The sequence below is a fragment of the Cavia porcellus genome, unplaced genomic scaffold, assembly GCF_034190915.1.
Source record: "Cavia porcellus strain 051 isolate PalLab524CR breed Dunkin Hartley unplaced genomic scaffold, mCavPor4.1 scaffold_1, whole genome shotgun sequence".
NCBI lineage: Eukaryota > Metazoa > Chordata > Mammalia > Rodentia > Caviidae > Cavia > Cavia porcellus.
Window position 1 is genome coordinate 194,262,387 of NW_026947484.1, and position 25,392 is coordinate 194,287,778.

The 25,392-nt window shown below is 39.0% G+C and overlaps 1 protein-coding gene across 3 annotated transcripts in view; it reads right to left on the reverse strand.

Moving 5' to 3' along the window:
* Positions 1-283: 283 nt before the first annotated feature.
* Positions 284-25,392, reverse strand: part of Ube2r2 (ubiquitin conjugating enzyme E2 R2) — a 92,919-nt gene continuing 67,810 nt past the window's right edge. For all 3 annotated transcript variants that reach the window (XM_063226538.1, XM_005004057.4, XM_003470674.5), the window contains 3 exons: positions 17,501-17,598; positions 6,874-7,008; positions 284-3,601 (listed from right to left, as the gene is read on the reverse strand). In XM_063226538.1, the coding sequence (XP_063082608.1) occupies positions 3,382-3,601; positions 6,874-7,008; positions 17,501-17,598 (453 nt within the window). In that variant the 3' untranslated portion in view covers positions 284-3,381. The remainder of the gene's footprint in view (positions 3,602-6,873; positions 7,009-17,500; positions 17,599-25,392) is intronic.

The following is a 25,392-nucleotide window of genomic DNA, read 5'->3' on the forward strand; positions in this document are numbered from 1 at the left end:
GGTGTTACCACCAGGAAGCTGGGTACCCAGATGGCAAAGTATTTGAGCAGCAAAGTACCCCTCCAAGACTGTCCTATTTTAGAATTAAGTTAAACATGCCTTGAAAGTGGTTTGGGAATGGTGATCCTCTGGGGAGATGGGTGGGGCAGGTCAAAAAGGCACACTAGCCAGGCTTTGGGGGTGGTTTTACTTTTCTTCAGTACTGAGCATGATTTCTAAGGTAATGAAGACACTGATACCACCTTTTACTTTTTAACACAAAGAAAAAAAGAGGGTCATCCCATGGGGAAGTAGCAATACAGGTATATTTTATTTCACATTTTATTAGTAGACAGATGGGCAGAAAAAGACAAAATAAAACACTAAAGGGGATGTCAACACAAAATGCATCAGATAATCTTTTATAAGTTAAACTGAAGAAAAACATCTACAATTTCAGCTAAGAAAGCTATTAAAGTCAGGTGTGTCCTGCTGGTTTCAAAATAGTTGAAAATTGCATCTGAATCTTAGTTATAAATGTAAACCTTTTTTCGTCAGGATGGGGAGGGTTGAGAATTAATTTCCAGCAGAGACTACACATTTTCCCCTTCCAATCTCCTACTATATATGCCCCAAACATAAACCAGCAAGTAATTGTCAGGAGAGGACTACAAAAAAGTTTGGCTAGTAGAAAAGAACTCTGGAATGGTAAGAAAAGGGGATGGGGCCGGGAGACCGAGGGGCAACACCAGAACCAGAACGCGGTGCTTTACTGTCTACATTCTGCCTCTCAGTACACACAGACCAACTCTGTGAGGCTTCAGTTCAAATCAAGGAATCTTAAAAATGCAGAATTTTGTTTGTTTCATACCAGATAATCATAACTATACTCACAAGCTTCTGGCATGAGCCTGAGACCTCCATCCACTCTCAAAAAAAGCAAAGGGGGGCAAAAGCAAAGGGGGGTGGGACCTTACTCAAGTATTTTTCCACAGGATATTTGAGGGACAGACAAGGACTGGAACCAGCATCTGGGTTTTGTTAGTGAGGCTAAACTATCAGAATACCTGTCGCCGTCAAAATACCCCTGGCTTCTGGAACTAGATTGTATTCCCATCAGAGGCAAAACCCACCTACAGCAGTGCCATGCTGAAGGAATGGCTAAGAAGTAGGACCTGCACTGGGCTCTCTGGCTCCCTGAGTCATGCAACAGAGGCCAGCAGGGCCTAATGGGACAGAGCTGAACAGCACAGCTCCTCCCATAGCGCCAAGGTGCCTTGGGAAGTGAGTGAGATGCTTTAGCAGAAAGAGAATAAAAGGCTTCATTTTAGGGCTCTGAGACAGTAAAATCAAGCTACTGGCTGTAAACTTGTGATTGGGGGCGCTGAGTGGGAGGTAAATCTGAGAGCACTGGCAAAGACTTTGGCTCCAGAAGTTTTGCAGGTTATCTGAAAGCAGTACTTAAGTGTGGGGAGCAAACAGCTCATTTCAAAATTCTGCAAGAATTTATACTCGGGAAAATTAATAGTGTATCTCTACACAGAGCTGCTGTTTCCTGAATCTGTGAAATCGAAGGTGTAACAGCAGCTCTGGCCCTGTGGAGAGTCACAGAGATCCTGGGACCAGGCTCAGCAATGTCCCATATTAACCTTAACATGTTAAATATTCCCACCGAACAATAGACCAAGCCTTATAGGCCAGAGTTGGCTGCTGGAAAATAGCTTAAGTTTGGGAGCATTAGAAGAGCAAATGAAAACCCTGAGATCAGAAAGGAAGGAGGCGCTAAGGAAGTAAGCATCGGCTACTCTGGTCTGTCCTAGGGCCTGTCCTACCCCTGTCCCCAATCTGCCCTTAATCTGCCCTTTGGTTCTTTCTGAGCTGTGACTTGAAGATGACACTGGGTACAGGGATCTTAAGTAGGACTGTCGTCAGTCTTTGCTTATTTTCTTTCTGAAATCTGACTTTATATTATAGAGGCTTTTCCCACTCAACACTACGAGTTTCTGCACCCCATTAACAACAACAATAAAAAAATCACCTTCAATTCTGTAGTCCCTGTATGGTAAAGGCTGCTGGAATCTCAATTGTGATGGGAGACAACGTATGACTGAGACCTGGGAATCAAACCTGCAGCAACTGCACAGCCAACAGTTCTGACCTGGCCTGGAAACTGCCTATCATCAAAACTCTTGGCTGCCAGAAGAGACAAGCCCAGGAAAGGCTCCAAACACGCTGAAAGGAAAAACAAAGTCCAGATCACATCCAGTGAAAGCAAGTAAGAACCATTCACTCAAGTCTCACACGTCCACATTTTTCACTATCAGTGTAAGCAGCTCATTGACAAAATCTTAACACATGCACCTAGGATTAATACTGAGTAATTGAAAGTGGCTATTTAAATTAAAAACCAAACCAAACCTCATGTTAAGAGTGTATCTTTGAGGGGAAGGCCATGTTACATACATAAAACAGATGTTTCCTCTCCCAACAGTGGCTACCAGCAGTTCTGACTTTTTTTCCCTCAGCAGCATCAACCAAAGTTGATGTTTTTAAACCATTTGTTCTCGTCACTAAAAACCCACACATCAGTTTGTTTCTTCCCCATTTGCCCCACTGCTTGGTGGGAGGAAAAAAACTTGCCTTTAAAATAAATAGTAACCAAGTGCTCGGTTCTATGGAAAGTATGAATATTTATTTCAGAGTTTAGATCCCAATCAATTAAAAAAAACATCAAAAATCAAAATCTGATTTCTCTGCTCAGAGTAGCTAAGACCTCCCTGCTGTGGAGGCTGACAGAACACATCACATCAGGCTTAGCGAGAAGCCAGTCCCTGATGCCCACCGTATCCCAGCCTGAAGAGAAAGAAACAGAATTTGCCATCAAGGGCTGAACAGATGTGCACACACTAATGTAAATGAGCAGCTAAACCTTGGCAAAAGTTTTTTAAAGTTTGTGGGTCATTTTTGTATTTTCTCTTGCTACTCAGCATATGCAGCACTTGTGAACTCCCAATGGGTTCCCGGCTTTAAAACACATTAAATGTCTTAAAAAGACTATTTAATTCTTTAGGAACCTTAAACGAACGTGTGTGTTTTGCCGTGAACATTTTGTAAAGACAAAGTGATGCTGGAGTTTGGGTTTAAAAAAAAAAAAAATCAATACAGTGATGGAAGGGTAAAGAATGCAAGAATTCAGACATTCTGTCGAGGGTTACTTTCTCTCCATTAAAGGTCCATAAAAAGGAGCAAACTGAGATCCATAAGGGGAGTCAGCAGGAGCTGTGTTTGTTTCCCCACCCCCTGTTGAATAGGTTTTGCTGAGGGGCCACTGCTAGGTCCCCACTCGCTCCCCTCCCTTTGGCCTGAGACGGCAGGGCAGTGCAGGGGCACTGAAGGAGCACGTCACGACTCCTCATTCCCAGAATCGTCATCGTCGTAACAGTCGGCATCTTCCTCTTCTTCATCTTCATCATCAATGTCGTCATCATACAAGTCGTCATAAAGCAAATCTGAGCTGTTGTCATTGGAAGGCACTTTAGTTTTGATGCAATATTCCGCCAGGGTTGTAGGGACCTTCACTCCATCCTTTTCTGCTTCAGCCTTAGTAGCTGAAACCTGTTTCCTGAAGACATGGAGCATAACAGAAATAGTTGGCGCTAAGACATAAAGATAGTTATACTTTGCTTCAATCAAGATTCTTTGTCATTAAGTACCTGCCTGAAGCATCTAACAGATGTATCATATCCAAAGGCTTTCAGCCCATCAGGTACCATTTTTCGAAGTTTTAATAGCAAAGGTTTCAAAATAAACTAACATAAAAGGAGTTTAAGGCAGTGCCTCTCACACATTAGCCAAATGAACTGCTTTCCTCCTAGTCTTCTCACTCCCCATCTCACTAGGTAACCCCTAACAACTTTCCTGGTTTATTTTCAAGGTCCCCTAACAACTTTCAGTATCTCCTTGTTTATTTTCAAGGTAAAATCCAAATGCTTTATACCATATTCCAAAATCGGTGCTCCTCTCTTGGTTCTTACCACCCACTGCTTTCTTCAATCCCAGCACTTTTGGGCTCCAGGTCTTCTCTGTGCACCGTAACTACACTCGGTGGCAGCCTCTTCTGGACTGGTTGGTTGTCCTTGCCCTGATCTGACTCCTAGTGCTAGTCACTCACATCTCCAGCATCAGTTTAAGGCAGGTTTGCTTGGACTACTGAACTTATCAAAGCTTTTTTTTTTTTGGTACTGGGGATTGAACTCATGACCTTGTGCTTACCAGGTAGGCACTTGTGCTGAGCTAAATCCCCGGCCCCAGAACTTTAAAAAAAAAAAAAAAAAATTCCACAGTGCTGGGAATGAAAAGCAGGGTCTGGTGTCCATCCCTAAAAGCAAGCACTTCAAGGACCACCTCACTTAAAGTAGCCACCTGGCCACTCACATATGTCATCATTCACGTCTACCCTACCTACTGCTAGTCTATTTACCCCTCTTTCATGACACGTTTTTGAATGTTCACTCCTCTCTCTTCCCTCATCAGAATGTGAACGTTGCTAAAGCAGACGCCTTGTCCTTAGCTACTTCTGGCACCCTCGTGCATACAATCCATTCTGGTACCCAAAACCTCTCTTTCAAAGTCACTCTTTGAAGCTTCAAGCTCTGTACTCCACCTGAAATATCATACGCATTCCCATGGTTTTACATGTAACTCCTTTTATTATGCTGATAGCTCTCAAGCCTCCAGCTCACACGTTCCTCTGAACTGCAGACACATAAACAAGTACCTTTCAAATGTCTCCATGCTGCTGCTATTAACTTGGTAAGATTACATTTACAGCCAGCTTCTTCCATTTTTCTTTCTTCATATAAGCACTGGTACTAAATCATAAATCTCATCCAAAATCCTCAGATCTGTAGTCATCCCCACTGCTCCGCTGGTCAGCTGTTTTCATTCAGAGCAACCCTTCCCTTTTAGAACCCTTTTAGAACTCAGTTCTAAAACTTCATTTAACAAGATTTCCATTCTTAAAACCTGCTGCTCCTTACTTAATTTCCCATCACTTTCCAAATCAGAATTTACATTCAAGCACTGAAAAAGTGCTTACATCACTCTTGACGTACAAATGTGTTTGTTTCCTTTGTAAGACCCCACCCGCACTCCAAGAGTCTTTTTCTTCTTTTTTGGTAAGAGTATCAAACTCAGGACCTTGCACTTGCAAGACAGGCACTTATGCCTCTGAGCTAAATCCCCAGCTCAGCGTCTTTTTTTTTTTTTAATTGAACCTGAAAAATGTTTAGTTAGGAGGCATTATCTGTCCCTTGGAAATCTAATGTTTGGTCTTTTACAGTTGCACTTACAATAAATGGTCATTTTTCTCTTTACAGATGCTAAGTATGAAATCCCTAAGGACAAAGGGCTGCCTTAATGACTTAGGAGAGTATCTGATACAAAACATGCATATAACTGTTGGGGAAAAAAAAAATCAGACAAGAAATCTTTAAATAAATTACTAAATATAAACAGAAGCACCGAGAAAGCCTGAAGCCTACCTTTCCTTGAACAAAGACGCTGATCCTGTTTCATGCAGCATGCCTGTCCTTCAAAACTCCGCTGACTCCTGCTCTTCTAAATTTCTACAGGTTCTCTTGTACGCACACTAACTGCCTTCAGTGTTTGGCACACATCAGACACTGGGGTGTTGAAACGTGCAGGGGCCCAAATTCTATCTTTATAATCTCATTAAATAGCTGTGGGTCAGGCAAGGTCTAAAGGCAGGCCCAATGGGTAGGAAACGGAAGTCCTGATTCATATCACTCAGCAATCACAAAGGATTTCTCTGTACTGTTTTGTTTTCTCACATTACTTAGTATTTTCGCCAACCAGATTTATGGATAGGCTATTTGTACAGCAAGAGACTTTAAATTCTGGTGATAACAATTTGTATGCATTCTGGAACTGTACTTAAGGCTCCACTTTAAGGTATAAAAATGTATTATTAAGAGGAGTTAAATATCTTGTGAAATTATTATAAAAACCTTAGGGTGATTAGGAAATGAAAAGATGGAGCCTGATACCTTTTTTTTTCATTTTTACACTGATGGAGAAACTAAAGACTCAAAAAGTTAACTAATAAAATGGTCATACAAAGAGTGGCAGCCTCAGATTCCATGTCTTCTGGCCTTTTTTCTTGGTTATATCATCTTTGAGTGTTGTTAAATAATGAGGATATCAAAAAGACATACTTCAGGGGCTGGGAATTTAGCTCACCGGCATTAAATGCCTGCCTGGCAAGCAGCAGTCATGAGTTTGATCCGCGATACCAAAAAAAAAAAAAAAAAAAAAAAACCAACCAAAAAAAAAAGGACATACTTCATACTACAGTCAAAAACTGCCAATAAACCATAGTACTCCATTTATTTAAAATCAAAGCTGGGCATGGTGGCTCACGCCTGTAATCCTAGCATTCTGGAGGCTGAGGCAGGAGGATCGTTGTGAGCTGGAGACCAGCCTGATCTGCATAGAGAGAGCCTATCTCCAAAAAAAAAAGGTATCTTTCTTATGCCTAGAATATCTGGCATCTTTTAGGTAAATATATTCATTATGTTTAATGGACATGCTAAAAATTTAGAACAATGTGCTTAAAATGGCTAGAAAAGGAAATCTGCAAAATTAAGAATCCAAAAATTTTGGTTACTGGGAAAGTGGATCCTCTTCTAATAGGTTCCTATCTCATTAGCCAAGTTTATTAAATTCAGGCAGAAAGCTCTTCCCACACTGTAACCTAATAAAGAGGCATTAACCTGAGTAAACAGGAAACATGTTTCAGTTTGAGTTAAACCCTGGGTTCCAGATCAATTTGGGGTTGTATAAAGTAACAAAACAAATACAAAAGTACCTTACCTAATGATTTCAGCATATTCTTTGTCTTTTCCTTTACTATCCCTCCATTTCCTGAACATAACTGAAGCATCCACATTGGCTGGGGAGAAGGTGTTGGGCTCATTAAGCAGTGAGATTACACTTAACAGGATAGTCCTGAAAACAGAAAAAGTCACTTATAAATGCCCATGTTCACAGTACTCAAAAGTATTTTGCTTTTTAAGAAAATACAATCAGATCTTTAAAAATTAGACTTTATTGGTACATTTTAGATATACATAATGATCACACAATAAAATTCTAAGTTTCCCTTCTCTTACTATGGAATGTAGGCCTAGGAAAATCGATCATCATGAAATTTTGTTTTCAGTACTTAGCTGGCTAGTCTAGCAGACTTCTCACTAAGGGAACAAAGCAGAGTCCAGCATGCAGGTCATGTATATTGTGGGACATTAAGTGAACTCTACAGACGTCACTGTCTCAACTGGCTGCCTAAAGAATTACTTAAATGTAGCAGGAAAAAGGAAAATCTAAAACATTTTCTTTGAGACAAGTTTTTCATGGGACAGGGTAAAAATGCTATTATTGTATATTCCATCTTTATTGTGGCCACTTAGAAAATCTGTAAATAGTATCGCACACATGTCTTTGTACTGCTAAGGAAGGTAAGAGTTACACAGCGACTGGAGGAAAATCAAAGCACTGACATGGAAAAACTAGCTAGTGCCTAGATAACAGAACTCTTGACTCAAAAATATATTTACTATACAATGGGGCATAGTGGTACATGCCTGTAATCCCAGCTCTCAGGAGGCTGAGACAGGAGGATCACTGCGAGTTCGAGACCAGCCTGTACTATGAAGGGAGATCAAGGCCAGCCTGAACTACATAGTGAGACCCTGTCTCAAAAAGACGAAAAAAAATTTTTTTTTTTTTACTGTATAACAGAGGCAATGAGTGAGATGTTAAGTACAATGGAGAGTAATTTAGACACTACTGATCTCTAGGCTTACAAATCTGATATAAATATATGCTTTTAATCCAAATACAACAATCTGACATTCCAATCAGCCACAGAACATAAAATTTGTTAACCAAGGAAGCGTAAGACTCTAAAATGTTTCCAGTCAGTTCTAAATCCTCTGTACATGTCTGTGAGGAGAAAAAAAATGTGATTTATCTACTTTTTGGTTGGTGGTTATAGATTATTGTTGTCAAAGTCTTTTGCTCCTGGCCCTTGCAAGCACTTAAAGAGAAAGAATGAAGCAATCAGAGGTCTGATTTGATTGAAACTTTCTCTAAAAAGGTAGAGCTTCTGTTATGTGATCTTTCAGAATCCATCTGTCTTATGCATACATACACACACACACACACACACACGCGCATGTGCACGCCTTTTCTATGATGTTAAGAATAAACTCTTCCCCAAGAGTAATCTATTAACTAGTGATTTTCTACTGTTTATTTTTTCTGAAATTCTGTTTAACTTGTACCCTTTTTCTGTTTTTTTTTTTTCTTTTGCTCTCTAAATAAAATTTTTAAAACAAAACAATGAAAGTGATATAGGACTTTGGGGCTGAGGATTTAGCTCAGCAGCATAAGCACCTGCCTTGCAAGCAGGCAGTCGTGAGTTCGATCCCCAAGTACCAATAAAAATGAAAAAGACAGGGCCGGCTTTAGCCCAGCGGTTCCTTCCAGTCTGGCTTCCCAACCGCCCGGGCCAATTGGTCCGGTGGTTCGAGACCCGCGGGCGCTCTCCAGTCCTTATAAAAAATAAATAAATTAAATAAATAAATAAATAAAATAAAATAAAATAAAATAAAATAAATAAAAAATGAAAAAGACAAAAAAAAAAACAAAAAAAAAAACAAAAAAAAGAAAGTGATATAGGACTTCAAAAGAAGGTAACAGGAAATCAACAATGGCTTATAATAGATAACAATATATCTTATTATCTTCAAAATAGCTGCCTTTTCCACCAAATACAATAAAATCAAACCAAACAAAACAGAAGAAAACCAATCAAAACAATAAAAATGATACAGGGCTTTAAAACAGGTAATAGGGAATTAACAATGGCTACCATCTTCCCGTTTTAGACTTTTCCTCTCCTTTCACACTAACGGTATCTCCTGTACATTTTGGAATCCACTGACTCCTTCAGCTTTTTAATACCAGGGAAACAACAGGATGTTCACCCATGAAAGTTAGAACAATTTTACCTGAGTGCGTGACCACAAGTTGTATTCATTTACCAACAAGAGCCTCGTGATTATGCTCTACAGCTGAGCAGCTTTCCATTATATAGAGATGTCATATCTTTCTTATCCATTCTGTGGTTGATGGGCAAGCTACCTGTTTTTTTTTTTCTGGTTCCCTGTCACATGAAGCACTGTTTTCTGAACTTTGACTTTCAATCTATGAATATCCTTTCATATTAATGTGTTTGTTGTATACTGCATATTGATGGATCTTGTTTCTTGATCCCCTCTGCCTGTGTTTTCTTTTGATTGGTGAATTGAGACCATCTAGGTTAAGTGGTTACAGCCAACATGCACTGGTTTGTGTCTTCCATGCTTTTTTCCTGCCATTGGCTCCTGACATTCCCCCTCTATTCAACTGCCTGCCCTGCTCAGTGATCCTACTCTGCTGCTGTTCCAGGAACAGTGGTCTCTCTCTCTCTCAAATATCCTTCAGTTCTCTTTGTAGGGTTTGTTTGGTCATCATGAATTTCTTCAGTGGTTCTTTGTCTTGCAAGTATCTTATTTCTCCATTAATTTTTTAGTTTTGCACGGTACATCAATCTGGGCTGGAAGTTGTTTTCTTTTAGGACTTGAAATACTTCAAGCTCTTCTTGAGTTGATAGTTTGGGTTGAGAAGTCTGTCGTGATGCTGAAGGATTTTCGGTTGTCTGTTTCTTTTCTCTAACAGTCTTTAATATTCTATTCTTGTGCTGAATTTCTGAGATCTTGATTATTATATATCAGGGTGCAATTTATTTTGGTTATAGCTAGCTGTAATCTATCTGCCTCGTTTATCTGTGTGTCAGGTCCTTTTTTCATGCTCGTGAAGTTCTCTGCTATTATTTTGTAAATGGTCTCTTTACATCATTTATGTTGATGTTCATGTTGATGCCTGCTTTTTGCTGATATCTATCACTATTAAATTATTTTTCTTCGCATTGTCTTGCTGTCATTGAACTGTTATTTCCTGATTCCTTATTATTTCTAAGAGATCTTTCCTTTCACAATCACTAGCTGTGATTCTCTCTTCAAGGTCTGAAAGTCAAGTATCCTGAGTTTCTTTCTAGTAGTTTTGCCAGTATTCAATAGTTTTTCATTTCCTGGGTATCACTTTGAGTCTGTTTCATGCATTTACAGTTTTTCCCTATATTGTTCATTCAAGGTTTCCCTCGTTCTCCTACACTTTTTGTTTTTATCTGTATATTCTTTAAACACGCTCAGCAATCCTTTTACTGTCACTTCTTCTCTTACCTGAGATGTTATTTCTGACCTGATTTTTTTTTTTTTTACAGCCTTATGAGATCAATTTCTTTACTTCGGTTGTCATCATCTCAGGAATTTCTGGTGTGTGACTTCCACTTTCTTCCACATCCATGTCTTCTGGACTTGTTCCGTTTGGGCTGGAGGCCAGAGATCACCTTTTGCTAGTTCATCTTGACATTTTCCTGGGTTTCCCTCGACAAGCAGCTTGTAGGGTTCCAGGCACTTTGTGCACTGGCTACCACCCATGGTATGAGGAATGGGTCAAGTAGACATAGTGGGATACAGGGCAGGCTTCTCCAAGGCAAGGCTGCTGCTTCTCCCCACCCATGCCGATTACCTAAAGGGAGAGTCCCCAATAGTGGCTAATGGCAGCCTGCATGCACACGGGGCTGAGCTGGCTTCTCCCTGCCTCTTGCGGTATTTATATTTATACTATATGACTGCACTGGACTTTAGTATCATCCTTTGAGAAATGTGGACCCCCAGAAAGCAAAATCCAGCTACATATATGTTGTTGCCAATAATCTAAAGAAATTGTGATTCAGAGAAAAATGAAGTCAGTGATTTTTATAAGGCATCACAAATTAACAAAGCAGAGACTGGATATATGGGTCAGTGGTAGAGAGCTTGCTCGGCAGATAGGGCCCTGGGTTCTATCCTCAGTATTGCGTTCTTCCAAACAGCAAATTAACAAAGCATTACGATGTGCCTTAACCCAAATTGTAGAACACAAACTACTGCATCAAAAGAACCAAAAACTGAGTGGGGCATGGTGGCTCACGCTTATAATCCCAGTCCTTAGGACGCTGAGGCAGGAGAATTGTTTTAAGTTTGAGACCAGCCTGGGTTGTAAAGTGAGCTCAAGGCCAGCCTGAACTGCATAGAGAGACCCTGTCTCAAAAAGACCAAACACACACACACACACACACACACACACACACACACACACACACACAATTAAACAAACAAACAAACAAACCCAAAAAGTGAGTTGGGGAAACTGGACATTAAAAGCAGGGTTAGTGGACTGATGCTGGTTTATATTTTAAAATTACAGTGTTCTTCAGCATCCATGGTCCCAGGATCTCTGTAAAGGTATGGAAATCCAATGCTGAAATCTGTTATACAACGTAGCATAGTATACTCTGCATATCATATACACACACCCTCTTGTATATTACTTTAAACCATCTCTAGATTTTAATGCAATGTCAATGCTTTGTAAATGATTGCTATACTACATTTAGGGAGTTAAAAGTCTATGTTACTGGTTCCCTTGCCCAATATTTTTGAGCCCCAGTTGGTTGAATCTACACATGTAGGATTCATAAATATAGAGAGCTTACTATCTATTTAACACAACTGAACTCTAAGACAGGGTGCTAGAAACAGATTACTCAAAACCAGAAAAGTATATTCCAGCTGATGTTCATCAAGAGTTTACTAAGCCAGTGTAGTGGCACACTCGGGAGGCTGAGGCAGGAGGATTACTTCAAGTTGGAGGCCTGCCTAGGGCTACAAAGTGAGTTCAAGGCCAGCCTGAACTACACAGAGAGACCATGTCTCAAAAAGACAGACTCGGGGATGGGGATTTAGCTCAGTGGCATAAGCACCTGCCTTGCAAGCAGGCAGTAGGAGAGTTCGATCCCCGGTACCAATTTAAAAAAAAAAAAAAAAGACAGACTCACACACACACACACACAAGGGATTTAGTAAGGCCCTAATGATTTGGTCCAAAATGAGTTAAGAACAAGGACCAGGGTTTGTTCAAGTCAACAAGGTAAAAAGTAAACTCCTGCTCAAACTAGGTGGCTAAAACAACAGTAATTTGCCTTAGTTCTAGAAAACGAAAGTCAAAAATTCAAAGTGTTAGCAGAGTCATGCTCTCCAATGAAACCTGTAGGAAAAAGCCCTTCTGTTTTCTAGCTTCTGGCCTATGTCAGTTAGCATTACTTAATATTCCTTGGTTTATAAATGCACTGCTTTCATCTTTGCACTCCAAGGTATTGAGAATTAAGACTGCAACAAACATCTTGGGAGAGTACATTGAAACCCTAGCAGTGGCAGAGGGCAGAAAGGATCTGGTGAAAAACCAAGTTAGTTCAGCAAAAGCTCTTGGAAAATGAAACAAGATCTTGGAGAAAATCAAGTCAACTATGCTAAATGAAAGGGATGGGAAATATGGTAGCCAAACTTTTCAAAGCAAAAACCAACACTGCAATGCCTTTATCACATCTTTGTGTATCTGTTATCCTGCGTGTCCCTGCCCTCCCCTGGGCCTTGCACATGCTAGGAAGTGCTCTAACATTGTTACAGCCACACTCCTGAATTCTCTTCTTTAAAAGGACACCAGTCATTTTGGATTAAGAGTCTACTCTATTCCAGTATGTCCTCTTTTTAAATAATTACTTCCACAATTGGCCTATTACCAAATAAAATGTTCTAAAGTACTACAGATTAAGACTTCAACTATAAAGCCGGGGCATAAGCGCCTGCCTGGCAAGCATAAGGTCGTGAGTTTGATCCCTGGTACAAAAAAAAAAAAAGACTTCATCTATAATGTTCTGAGGACACAATTCAAACCTTAACAACCTACCTGCTGGTCTGCCAAAAGACATGTCCTTTCCATATGCTAAATATATTTAGGGTACTAACATCCTCAAAATTCTAATCCTTTGGGCATAAACTTTAATACCAATCTCCAACTAAATACCAAAGCTCAAGGTCCCAAATCTCACAAAATGAAACAGTTATGGGTAAGACCTGGGTATGGATTCAACATGAGGCAAAGGGCTGGGGATATTGCTCAGAACTGAGTAGATTCCCAGTACCAAAAAACAGAAAACAAACAAAAAACCACAAGGCAAAACTCTTCTCCATCTGGGACCTTGTGAAATCAATCAATGAATTAATTTGCTTCTAAGCATAGAACAGACATTCTCATTACAAAACAAACAAACAAACAAACCAGAATTGGAAGGGAAAAAGAGATTACAGGTTCCAAAGAAGTCCAAACCTAATATGACAAATTCAACTGCCTTTCGGGGCTTGAGACCAGCCAGGGCCAGAGGTGGCTCCATGCTGTCCTAAGAGCCCACAGCACGAGTCCACTCTCTTGGTCTTGGGCCGTGTCTCTGCTCTCTGGAACCATGGAGGGCACCTATCTCCTCTTATGCCTTCTCTGGATTCTGTATTCATTACCCTGCCCTCATAGTTAAGTTTTCTTTCATATCATCCTGTCTCTGTTTCTTTTATTCCAGACTGACAGTATATCTACTGGTACAAAATTCCTCAAAAATTTGATTATCTTCCCTGGATGTTATTTGTCTTCCATGGATGTTAGGGAACATGGATGTTAGGGAACACTAAAACCACAGAGGGAGAAAGGAGGGAGTTCTTGTTTCTCCCAGTTTCTGTTGTTTGTCAGCCATCTGTAACATTCACTGGCTTACAGAAGTATCACTTTCAGCTATGCCTCTATTGCCACATGAAACTTTTCTACTCTGCGTGCCTCTTTTCTTCTTAATGAACTCCAGTAACACTGGATTAACAGTCCACCTTACTACTACACCACCTCATTTTTATTTAAAAAAATTTCATCTGTAATCGTCTTATTTCCAAGTAAGGTCACAATGAAGCTTAAGGACCTTAACACTTTTGTGAGGGAAATAATTTAACCCATAACAGTGAAAGAAAGTAGAAAGGATCTAAAGAAAAATCAATTCCACAAATGTGGGGTCCTACATAAAGTAAAAGGAACAGAATATAGCATAGCAAAAATTTTCTGCACCAACAATTAGCACAAAAAATAATGCCTAGGGCTGGGGATTTAGCTCAGCAGCATAAGTGCCTGCCTTGCAAGCAGGCAGTCATGAGTTCGATCCTCCGTACCGATGAAAAGGAAAAAGATAACAAAAAAAAAAAGTGCTCTAAAAACTAATGCCTATTTATATCCTCGAGGAAAGACGGTTTTTGATTCAAGTGTGAGTTGTGCACATGAACTCCCTTCTAAGGAGTACAGAGAGAGAAGTGACTGAAACAGTGCCCTTTATGCTGACAGTAAATATTCCATAGGTAAAGTGATGAAAATGGCACTCTACTTCAATATTCTTGTTTAATCTCCAGCTGAGGGTCATTCTACAGACTACCTATTCAGTAAACTTCCAAACTATCAAGGCCATGGGCTGAGATTTAGCTCAGTGGTGTAAATGCCTGCCTGGCAAGTACTAAGTCATGAGTTTGATCCCCAGTACCAAACAACAATAACAACAACTATCTAGGGCATCAAAAACAAGAGCAGTCTAAGAAACTGTGCCACAGTCAAGAGACACTTAACAATGGGGTGTGTAGTGCACATGTGTAATCCCAGCACCATGGAAGATGAAGGCAGAAGAATGTAAATTTAAACTCTGCCTTGACGATTTATTCAGACCCTGTTTCAAAACTAAAAAGTTCTGCAGATATAGCTCAGTGCAAAAACCATGCATTCAATCCCTACTATCATTTAACAAGTAGAGCAAAACAGTAGGATAAATTGGAATTCTTTATTTTCTAAGTAATTTCCAGTACTATTCTTAAAACTATTGAACTATTTAAAATAAGATTAGTTAAGAAAAGACACTGATAAGAAAATTACAAAGATATATCTCTATCCAGCAAGAACAACTACAATAAAAACCACAGACAATAAGAAGTGTTAATGAGGGGCTGGGGATTTAGCTCAGCGTGCTTGGCCTAAGCACCTGCCTTGCAAGCAGGCAGTCGTGAGTTCGATCCCTGGTACCGATAAAAATGAAAAAAGACCAAAAAAAAAAAAAAGAAGTGTTAATAAAGTGATAATCAAATGATAATCAAGCCTTCCCCCTCACCCAGTACTGGGAATTGAACTCAGGACCTTGCACTTGCCAGGCAGGTGCTGTGCCAGCAACAGAGCTTTTTTATAAACAAAAATGACAACAGAACACTACAAATTTTTTTGACAAATAATTCATAGTTTCAAGCCAGGTGTTGGAGTGCATACCTATAATCTCAGCACTCATGAGGTTGAGGCAGAAGGACCACAAGTTCAAGGGCTACCCTGGGCTACATAGTGAGTTCAATGCCAGCCTGAGGTATATAGTGAGGCCTGTCTTAAAAAACTGAAACATAGGGCTGGGGATTTAGCTCGGCGGCATAACCACCTGCCTTGCAAGCATGCAGTCATGAGTTCGATCCCCAGTATCGATAAAAACAAAACAAAACTGAAATATAACAAAACAATCCCTTCAAAATACATTAAATTATTCTATTACTATATGTAAATAGGATTTCTTAGTCTTTCAGTCTAATATCTATTAATTATTTTATAAATATACATGTATTTATGTATTTTATATGCATGTTTATATAAATAAAACTGAAGCTGAACTCTGCATCATTCTAGCAATACTGCAATTATTCATGGATACATGAACTAACAGAAAATAAATGTCTATCTATTAAGAAATCTATTTCCACCAGGTCAGTGGTACACACCTGTAATTCAGGTACTTGGGAGACTAAGGCAGGAGGAATACAAATTTAAGGCAAATCTGGGCAAGACTCTATGTTGAAATTAAAAATAAGGGGGAAAAAAGAGCTAGGGATTTAACAGCACTACAGTGCTTTCTAGCATGTATGAAGCCCTGGTTCAAACCCCAGCACTACAAAAAAGAAGGAAGGAAGGAAGGGATGGGAGGGGAGAGAAGGGAGATAAGAGAGGTGAAAGTGGGAGGAGCACGGGAGGGTGGATTTCCCGGGGCTACAGTTTATAGTGGTGGAGCACTCACCCAGCATTCATGAGGCCCCGAATTTATCCCCAGTACCACAATGGAAAGGAAAGGAATGAAAGAGAAGGTATTTCCAGTGATTAAAAATGCACAGGAATTCTAATACACAGTTTTTAATGAACTGATTATCAGTAATATAAGTCAACAGAATTTTAGTTTGTCACTCAAATAAATACGTAAAGATGTTCACAGAAATATATTACAGGACAGATAAATAGTACAAGGTATCAAGCATAAAAATTTCAAGTATTAGGGTAAAATTCAGTAGGGAGAATAAAATGCAAATTTGAGTGCAAGAAAGGAATTTTTTTAATACTATAGATTGAATCCAGGGCCTCATACATGGTATGTGACCATAAGACTATTTTTAATTATTTAAATTTAAGATAAAAAACTGTACTTAAAAACATGAAACAGTATAAATAGTTTTTTGAAAAATTCTGTTGTTTTTTTTTTTTTTTTGGTCTTTTTCATTTTTTATCAGTACCAGGGATTGAACTTATGACTGCCTGCTTGCGAAGCAGGCGCTTATGCCGCTGAGCTAAATCCCCAGCCCCGAAAAATTCTTTTAAGAAGTATATGATCATCTACTTACTACACACATAGAACACTAAACAAAAATGATTCAAACCTATCAAGATAAGTCCATAGATTTAATCAATCAGTGGATAGTCAAAAAGCAAGTACGATTAAGCCTTCCAAACCAAACCATCTCACACATACCTACATACCCACACAATAAACATAAAGCACTAAAGCTCTTTTCAAAACAACATATAAACCAATTTTGAGTTTGTAGAGCCTAAGACTTTCTTTCAAAAGTAAAAGGAATACCAAGTTAAAAAAATTAAACACAGAAGTCATGGGATTCAAAGAGGCAAAGCCAAATTTAAGATAATGTAGGAGGAATAACAAAGACTTGAAGATTTCCACAGTAGTGACCACAGAAAAATGAGAATCACATGCATTACTGCTCAGAAACACAACAGCTTCCAAGTGATGCATACATACCTTTACCATAACCACCAAACAGAGAAATGATTCTTTTGCTTCAGTTAAGAAATAATGTATAACTGTACTTTACTAGAAGTAATGAGATTCTAGGACATACACAAAAAATTATTCAGGAGTTTGTTCTTGTAGGTTCCTAGGTACTTGGGGAGGAGGAGGTCGAGGCAGAAGAATTTCTGGACCCCAGGAATTTGAGGTTAGATTATAGTACTAGAGAACTATCAGACCCTCCCCTGAAAAGACAAAACAAAAATAAAAAAGCATGTATTCCTCAAAACACTGAAAACAAAAATAAAAAAGCATGTATTCCTCAAAACACCTTACCTCACATTCTGAGTAGGATTCCACCTTTCAGAAGGCAGCTCTCCACTCTGTGGGTCATCTACGGGTGGATGAAGAATCGAAATGCATACATCTCCATTCTACAAAACAAATATCACATTCACTAAAATATCCAAAAGGTGACATACAAAACACTAGTTCTCCTTAGGTTTCTTTTGTTCCTAAATCTTGTTTAGTTTTCATTAAGGGAGAAAACAATTCATTTTATTCAGGCTTAAATGTGAAGTTCTAAAAACATTTTTTAAACACTTTAAACATTCATTTAGACCAATATCCAAGATGAGCTACAATAGAAAACACACGATGAGTAAAATAGAGTCAACTTGACAGTCTAAAATGGAAGATAAAGGCAATTTTTAAAAAATTAAATGTATTACAATATGGAGTACAAAAATCTTACATATACAACCTAATTAAGATACATACAAATATATATATGTGAAACAGAATTCTTAAAAGAATAAAATAATAAACATCAAATATTGTATTTTGAAACTTTATTAGCCGGGCATGGTTGTGTACATCTGTAATCCCAGCATTGAGGAGCTGATGCAGCAGGACTGCCTCCAGTTCAAGGCCAGTTTGAACTACATGGCGAAACCCTGTCTCAATACAGCAAACAAACAAACACCGTATCAGAAACCAAAAGAAGATTAAAAGTCTAACAGAAGAGACAAAGTAGAAAAATTTGGGTAGTGGATTCAGGGTAGATGAAGCAGAGGAAAAAGTTTTGTGGGTATAGAAGCTTTGAGATAGGTTTTTATTTAATAACGAATACAGTTTTAACAATCTAGAACTTTAGTTTGTTTGGAGAAAACAAACACTACAATAAATGGTAGAATAAAACATGCTTGAGTAACTGTATTTATCTTCTATTGCTACTGGAACAAATTACCAAAAACTTCATGGTATAAAACAACACAAATCTATTATTTTGCATTTCTATAGATATAAATCTAATAAATTCAAAATCACATGTGTTGGCAGTGCTGCACTCACTTCTGGAGGCTCTAGGGAAGATTCCTTTCCCTGTGTTACTAAAAACTACCTCTGCTAAGTGCCACATCTGTAATCCCAGCTATTCACAAGGTTGATGAAGGAAAAGCCTAGCAAGACCCTTTCTAAAATTTTAAAATGGAGTCATGGACCTGGGCTTGGTGGTGCACGGCTGTAATCTCAGCACTCAGGAGATTGAGGCAAGAAGACTGATGCAAACTGAGTGGGCTCAAGGCCAGTCAGAACTGCGTAACAAGCCACTGCCTCAAAAAGACAAAGACAAACAACAAAACAAAACAAAAGCTGGGCCACAGATGTGGCTCCGCACTAAAATATTTACCAAATATGCACGAGTCCATGCATTCGCTTCTCAGCACCCTTACTCCTGAAAAAGACAATCCTTTGCCTATCTTCAAAGTAATGTTTCATTTTGCTAAGTTTTTCCAGAAAAGCTATACTTTCTCACTCATTTTCTGTCTTCTTTACTTGTAAAGATCCTTGTGATTTCTCTGGCTCACCCAGATAATCCTAAACAATCTTACTGTTTCAAGGTTAGCTGACTGGCAACCTAATTGCTCTTTGACATGCACCCAAATACAACCTAACATACTTACAGGTTTTAGGGAGTAGGATATGGACACTTTGTGGGATCCATTATTTTATGTACTCTTAGTAGTGAGCAGTAAGTTTTTCTAGAGTGAGCATAAAAATGAGTTCCCCTCAAAAGTATATTACTTGGTTCAGAGTTTAACATGTATATAAATATCTATTTATTTATGGGTGGGGGGTGTGTCTTTTTGAGCTCTTTGTAGCCCAAACTGAAAGGATTTTGCCCTAAATGGGACGCTGCAGCGGTGGGAGGCTAGGAGGCAAAACTAAGGGGCTCTATCTTGAGGTCATCTTCCCCATACCGAGGCAATTTACCTGTGGTGCGAAATGAATTCCAATGGGCTACTTGTCCATCAGTAATGCCCCTTAGGCACTACCCCAAAACCTAAACTATATGTATGCCCCCCACACCAGTACCTGGCAAGAGAAAAGCCAGACCCCAAAGGTAGGGAGGTTTTCTCTCCACGTTCTTAAAATAAAGGCCACTTTTATTTCATATTTCTATCTTTCTAGCTGTGCCAAAAATTCTATCACAAACTGGTGTTGAACTCACAACAATCCTCCTGTCTCAGCCTCCTGTGTGCTGGGATTGTAGGTGTGTGCTACTCAGCTTATGCCGCTGAGCTAAACCCCTAGCACTAGAAATGAAATTTTAAAGCCAGGGATATAACTCAGCGGCTTAAGTGCTTGCCATGCAAGCACAAGGTCCTGAGTTTGATTTCTAGTGAAGACCACGAAGAGCAGGAGGAGAAAAGGAAATTTTACTTGATACAGTACTTTTGACAAATTCCAACATTTTTTTTTCTTTTTCAATACTGGCAATCGAACTCTGGACCTTGCGCTTATGAGGCAATTGCCATGCAGCTGAGCTGTACTCTGGCCTTCAACAGATTTCACGATCTAAATCAATCAATCTCAGAGAACCGTGAATAGAAGGAAACTTTTAACATGATAAAAAGCATTTATGAAAAACTCATAACATCACACTCAACGGACAGACTAAAAGTTTTTTCCTAAGATCAGGAACAAGACAAGGACACTTTCACCATTATTATCTAACACTGTAATGGAAGTCACAATTAGGCAATAAATAAAAATATGAATTGAGGAAGAAAAGCATTTAGCTTTATTCACAGATGATATGATTCTACATATGGAAAACTCCAAAGAAACCCTAAGCAAGCTCAGGCTTATTCCTATTGTTGTAGGCAGCTGAGCTAGTTAGAAATACAGGCAGTGAGATAGAGCTAGGTCCTCAGTGTAGCCAGTGCAGACACCTGGCACCTACCAGGGAAGCTGAGGCCTTCTGTTGTGGGCTAGGCTTCAAGACAAAGACCATACAAAGGCACCCATATCATGGGATTGATACCTTAAATAGTTTCCTATCACTCTGAAGTCACTACATACCTACCTATCCCCCTAGGGGAAAGGTCACAACTCTCAAGAATGCCCCCTTCCTACACAATTTGCTTTCCCATTTGTCCCTAATGGCATCAATTTTACCTAAACTATTGATCTTATTGGCTAACCATAGTTAGGTCCCACTTATGCCCCATTTACTTTGTGAGTTCCCAGTCTCCCCACTCCCCCACCTAGAACCCAAGGTTTTACTCTATAAAAGTACATGGAAAAGACAGAATCCTGGGCAACCTGCTTTGGTCCCCTTGTGTCTCTCGCACACAGAAGGTTTCTTTCTCTCAATAAATATATTTGTTTCTAAAATTCATTCTTCAATTTTAGAGAACAGGAGCTCATACTGGACATAGTAAGTTGGGTGTTTCATTCCCCTATATCATTATGTATCAGCCATATATAATCCATTTTATTTTTTAAAAATGTCATTTATAACTGGCATCTATAAAAGTCTAATCAAGAAAGTAAAAATCCCCTACACTGAAAACATTGCTCAAAGAAATTTTAAAAGACCCACCCTGTAATCCCAGCTACTTAGGAAGCTGTAACAGTAGGATTACAAATTCAAAGCTAGTTTAGACAACTCAACAAGACTATCTGGAATAAATTTCTTTTTTAAACTAAGGGAAAAAAAATTTAAAAAACTAGCAGGATATATTATAGTAACTTTTTTGATTTCCTATTAACTTGAAGTCCTGTAATACCCCCGTTATCTTGTTTTGACTGATTAGACTCTATTCTGCTCTGTATGAAAGTATCAAGTATCACAGTATAGGCAACTACTTTGAAGGCAATAAGATTCACTATGATGCCCATTCTGGTTTGACTATTATCCTCTTTTGAGGTTCTGTAAGATTTATAATGTTTAGGTTTTATTGGTCTTGTTCTCTACTGTTTTGTTTAACTTTATAATACCTAATGAGATAGACAATTCTTCTTAAGAAAGCAAGAGGCATTATGGTAACCATTGTTGATAACCTTGAACTGTGTTTTTACATCATGTGCTATGTCTATCCTTGTTTTTGACTGACAACTTTGTTTTATCATGCTTGATTTTATTCTCTTACAAAAAAAAAAGTAATAACATCTAAGGGAGCAATAAAACCCAAAATGTGTAAATTTTGTTGTAATAAAGAGGGGGAAAGAAAAGTGCCCTGAAGGATACAACAGCAAGGGTGATTAGGTGTGTTAAATAGAAGACCATATTAATATTTTTGATTGAGGGGCTGGGGATTTAGCTCAGTGGCATAAGCGCCTGCCTTGCAAGCAGGCAGTTGCTGAGTTCGATCCCTGGTACCGGTAAAAATGAAAAAGACCAAAAGAAAAAAAAAATTTTTTTTGATTGAATTACTGAACACAACTATTTGCAGTCTCACTGTTTGAATGTTCACTTTGTATGCTTTGATCCTGTGACCTGAAACACCGTTTGTAAGATGACAGCGAGTAATCTATTAACTGGTGATCGCTTACTGGGTTTTTTTTTTTTTTTTTTTTTTTGTAGTTCTGAATTATTTGTACCCTTACACTGTTTTGTTTTGTTCTGCTTTTTTTCTCTTTTTCCTTTTAAATAAGAAAGAAACAAAGAAGAGAGAGAGAGAGAGAGAGAGAGAGAGAGAGAGAGAGAGAAAGAAAGAAAGACTATCTGCAATAAGACATTGAAAAAAAAAAAAATCCAGCATGCAAGAGACTGAGGCAAGAGGACCCAAATTTGAGGCCAAACTAGACTATATAGTGGCATGGTAGAAGATTCCCTCCACCCCAGAATACTTCAGTTTGTTACCCAGGTAATAGATCTTTTGTTTCTAAGAAATAGCTGGTCACTGTGATGCGTATTATAAGAACCAATCCCCAACTGACAAGCCATTCTGCCTCTGTACTTCCTGCTTGCTTATCCCACATAAACCCTAGAGCACCAGAGACCAGAGACATTTTTCTAAAGATTGGTTCTTTGTTAGTGCCTGACTGATATTAAATAAATCTGCCTCCGAATCCTGGCATAGCAGCAAGACACTATCTATTTAAAAAAAAAAAAAAAAGCTAGAGATTACCTCAGTGTGAAGGTCCAGAATTCAATCTTCAGTATGAAAAGAGATAAAAAGGTAAATGCCTAGGGAGGGGACCAATGATACAGTGCCCGAGTCAACTGCCACTACCACAAAGGTGTTGGGGGTGGGAGGAAATGACACATTTTAAAATTCTAAATACATATAAAGATTTAATGTTAAGATGGCATTATTCCATATTTGACCTAGAAATTCAACATAATCTCTAGCAAAAAACAACAACAACAACAACAAAAAAAAAAAAACCCAAACATCTTTGTTTTTGGAAACAACAGGCTGATCCTAAAATTTTTATAGAAATTAAGTGGCCCAGACAGCCATAACAATTTTGAAAACTGAACAAAATTGTAGGACTCACTTCCCAATTTCAACACTTACTACAAAGCAACGTTTATCAAGACAACTTAGTACTGCCACAATGATAAGCAGACAATTTGAACAGAACTGAGATCTAATAATAATTCTATGTATTTGTAGTCAACAGATGGGGGTGGGGTTGGGTTCTGACATGGACTTGAACTCACAACCTTGTGCTTACCAGGCAAGCGCTTTAAGCCACTGAGCTAAATAATCCCTGGCTCCAGTCAACAGATTTTTTGAGAAGAACACCAAGTCCATTCAAGGAGTGATGCTAGGACAAGTGGATTTTCACTAACAAAAGAATGAAATGCATATCATATACAAAATTAACTTAAAATGGATCAGAGCTCTAAGAGCTAACATCATAAATCCTTAAAAGAAAATAGGGTATAAAAAAGAAAACAGGGTATAACTTTTCATGACCTCTGCCTTAGAAACAGATTTTCATATGAGCAACAGACACAAAATATAAACTGGACACTTCATTAAAATTTTGTACATTCAAAGCATATTACCAACAAAGTTAAGAGGTAATCCTTTTACAAAGGAAGAAAATTTTTGCAAATCATCTATTTGGTAAGGGTTTATTATCTATAATATAAGGAATTCTGAAAATTCAGTAACAACCAACACAGTTTAAAAACATTCAAGCCAGGCATGGTGGCCCACACCTATAATCCTAGCGTCCAGGAGGCTGAGGCAGCATTTGAGGTTGGCCTGTGCTACAAAGTGAGTTAAAGGCTAGCCTGGACTACAGAGAGATTCTGTCTCAAAACAAAAAACAAAACAAAACAAAAACCCAAAAAGACAAAACAGCAAAGCTGGCATAGCAATATACACCTGCAGTCTCAAAACTCAGCAGACTAGGCAGGAGACTCACTAGACTCCCAAGTGTTTAAGCCAGCCTAGGGAACACAGTACTGAGCAACATAGTGAGACTTCATTTCACAGAAAGCCAAGGACAGACATTTCTCCAGAGAATATACAAAAAGCAATAAGCATATGAAAGGGTACTCAACATTATAGCTATAAGCCTCTGTTTTTGGAGAATGAAGAGAAAAATTTGTTTTAAAAGGAAATGCCTGCAGCTTTTTCCTGAGGCAGGGCAATGGCCAGGAAGCCCTATTCAAACAGGTTTGGGTGGACACCTCCTCCCTAAATCCTCCACCTCCAGGCCTCTTCTTAACTCTCTCCTGGAGCTGTAGCTTCTTGAATTTCCATCTTTGGCTGACTTGCTTCCTCATAGTCTTAAATCCCACCTGAGGCTAGAGCTTCATGGTTGGATCCCTTGCTTGTTTGAATGTAAGTAATTTAAAACCCTAAGCCTGACAGACCTGAGCAGAACAAATAAGCAGCATTTAGAATTTAATTAAAGGGACTGTAATTATACAAAAGCAGAACTTTCCCTGTTTTTAGTCTTTTTACTACTGGAATAAATGCAAGAGAATTTTTCCAACTGGCTCCATTCTGGTTAAGCAGTAATCTAGGGGCTGAAAATACGAAGTGGAATCATCAAGGAGCTTGAAGTGCAAATTTGGTCATCACGGATTTCAACTTTGCTTGGGGAAACAGTTCACCCATCTCTCATGGGGATTAAGGACTAGGTAAAGCCAGCAAGAGTCTTTTTAGCTTCCTTCTGCCTTCCCATAAAGAGACAAAAACTCCTGGGGGACTTTGTCCTGTGCTTCTGTAAATGATGCCCACATTATTTGAAGGTTCAGACAGTCTGTCTAGTCTGTTAGAGTCTCACATGGGACAGTCTGTGGAACTCTGGAGTCTCCTCCTCCTGAATGGAACACCATTTTAAGAGCAAAACCTTATTGTTTCCTTCTCTTTAAAAGCCCCAAAATGAGCCAACACGAAACTTCTTGGACCTTGCCACCATGCATATTTCATGGACTTCAATACTAGCATGTGAAAGGTTCTTGCCCTAGTATAAATTACTGTACAATTATGGTGGTGGTCTAACGTGGAGGAGGGCCAAAGTGGGAATGCTTCCCGCTTCCTGCTTTTTCTTCAGCCCCAATTGCAACTCCTCTTCCTGTTTGCAGGCACAGAGAATTCCAAATGTTTCCTCACTCCTCATCAATATCCGCCCAACCAGAGGTCATGTATCTCTCTGCCTCTTTGTATCTGGTCGAAGGAGACAGCCCAGCTGCCATGGGTTGTGTGCTCTTTCCCTCGTTCTCAACTCAATAAACTTGTTTATTTTGTACTTTTTGCTTCTCTATTGCACCAGAATACTCTAACAGTATGTACGTGGGGTTTATTTGTATGTATGTATTTTTAAAAACAAGCTCTCAAGGACGGTGTGGTGGCGCATGCCTGTAACCCCAGCACTCAGGAGGCTGAGGCAGGAGATCTGCTGCAAGTTAGAGGCCAGCATGGGCTACAAAGTGAGTTCAAGGCCATCCTGATCTGCTTAGGGAGATC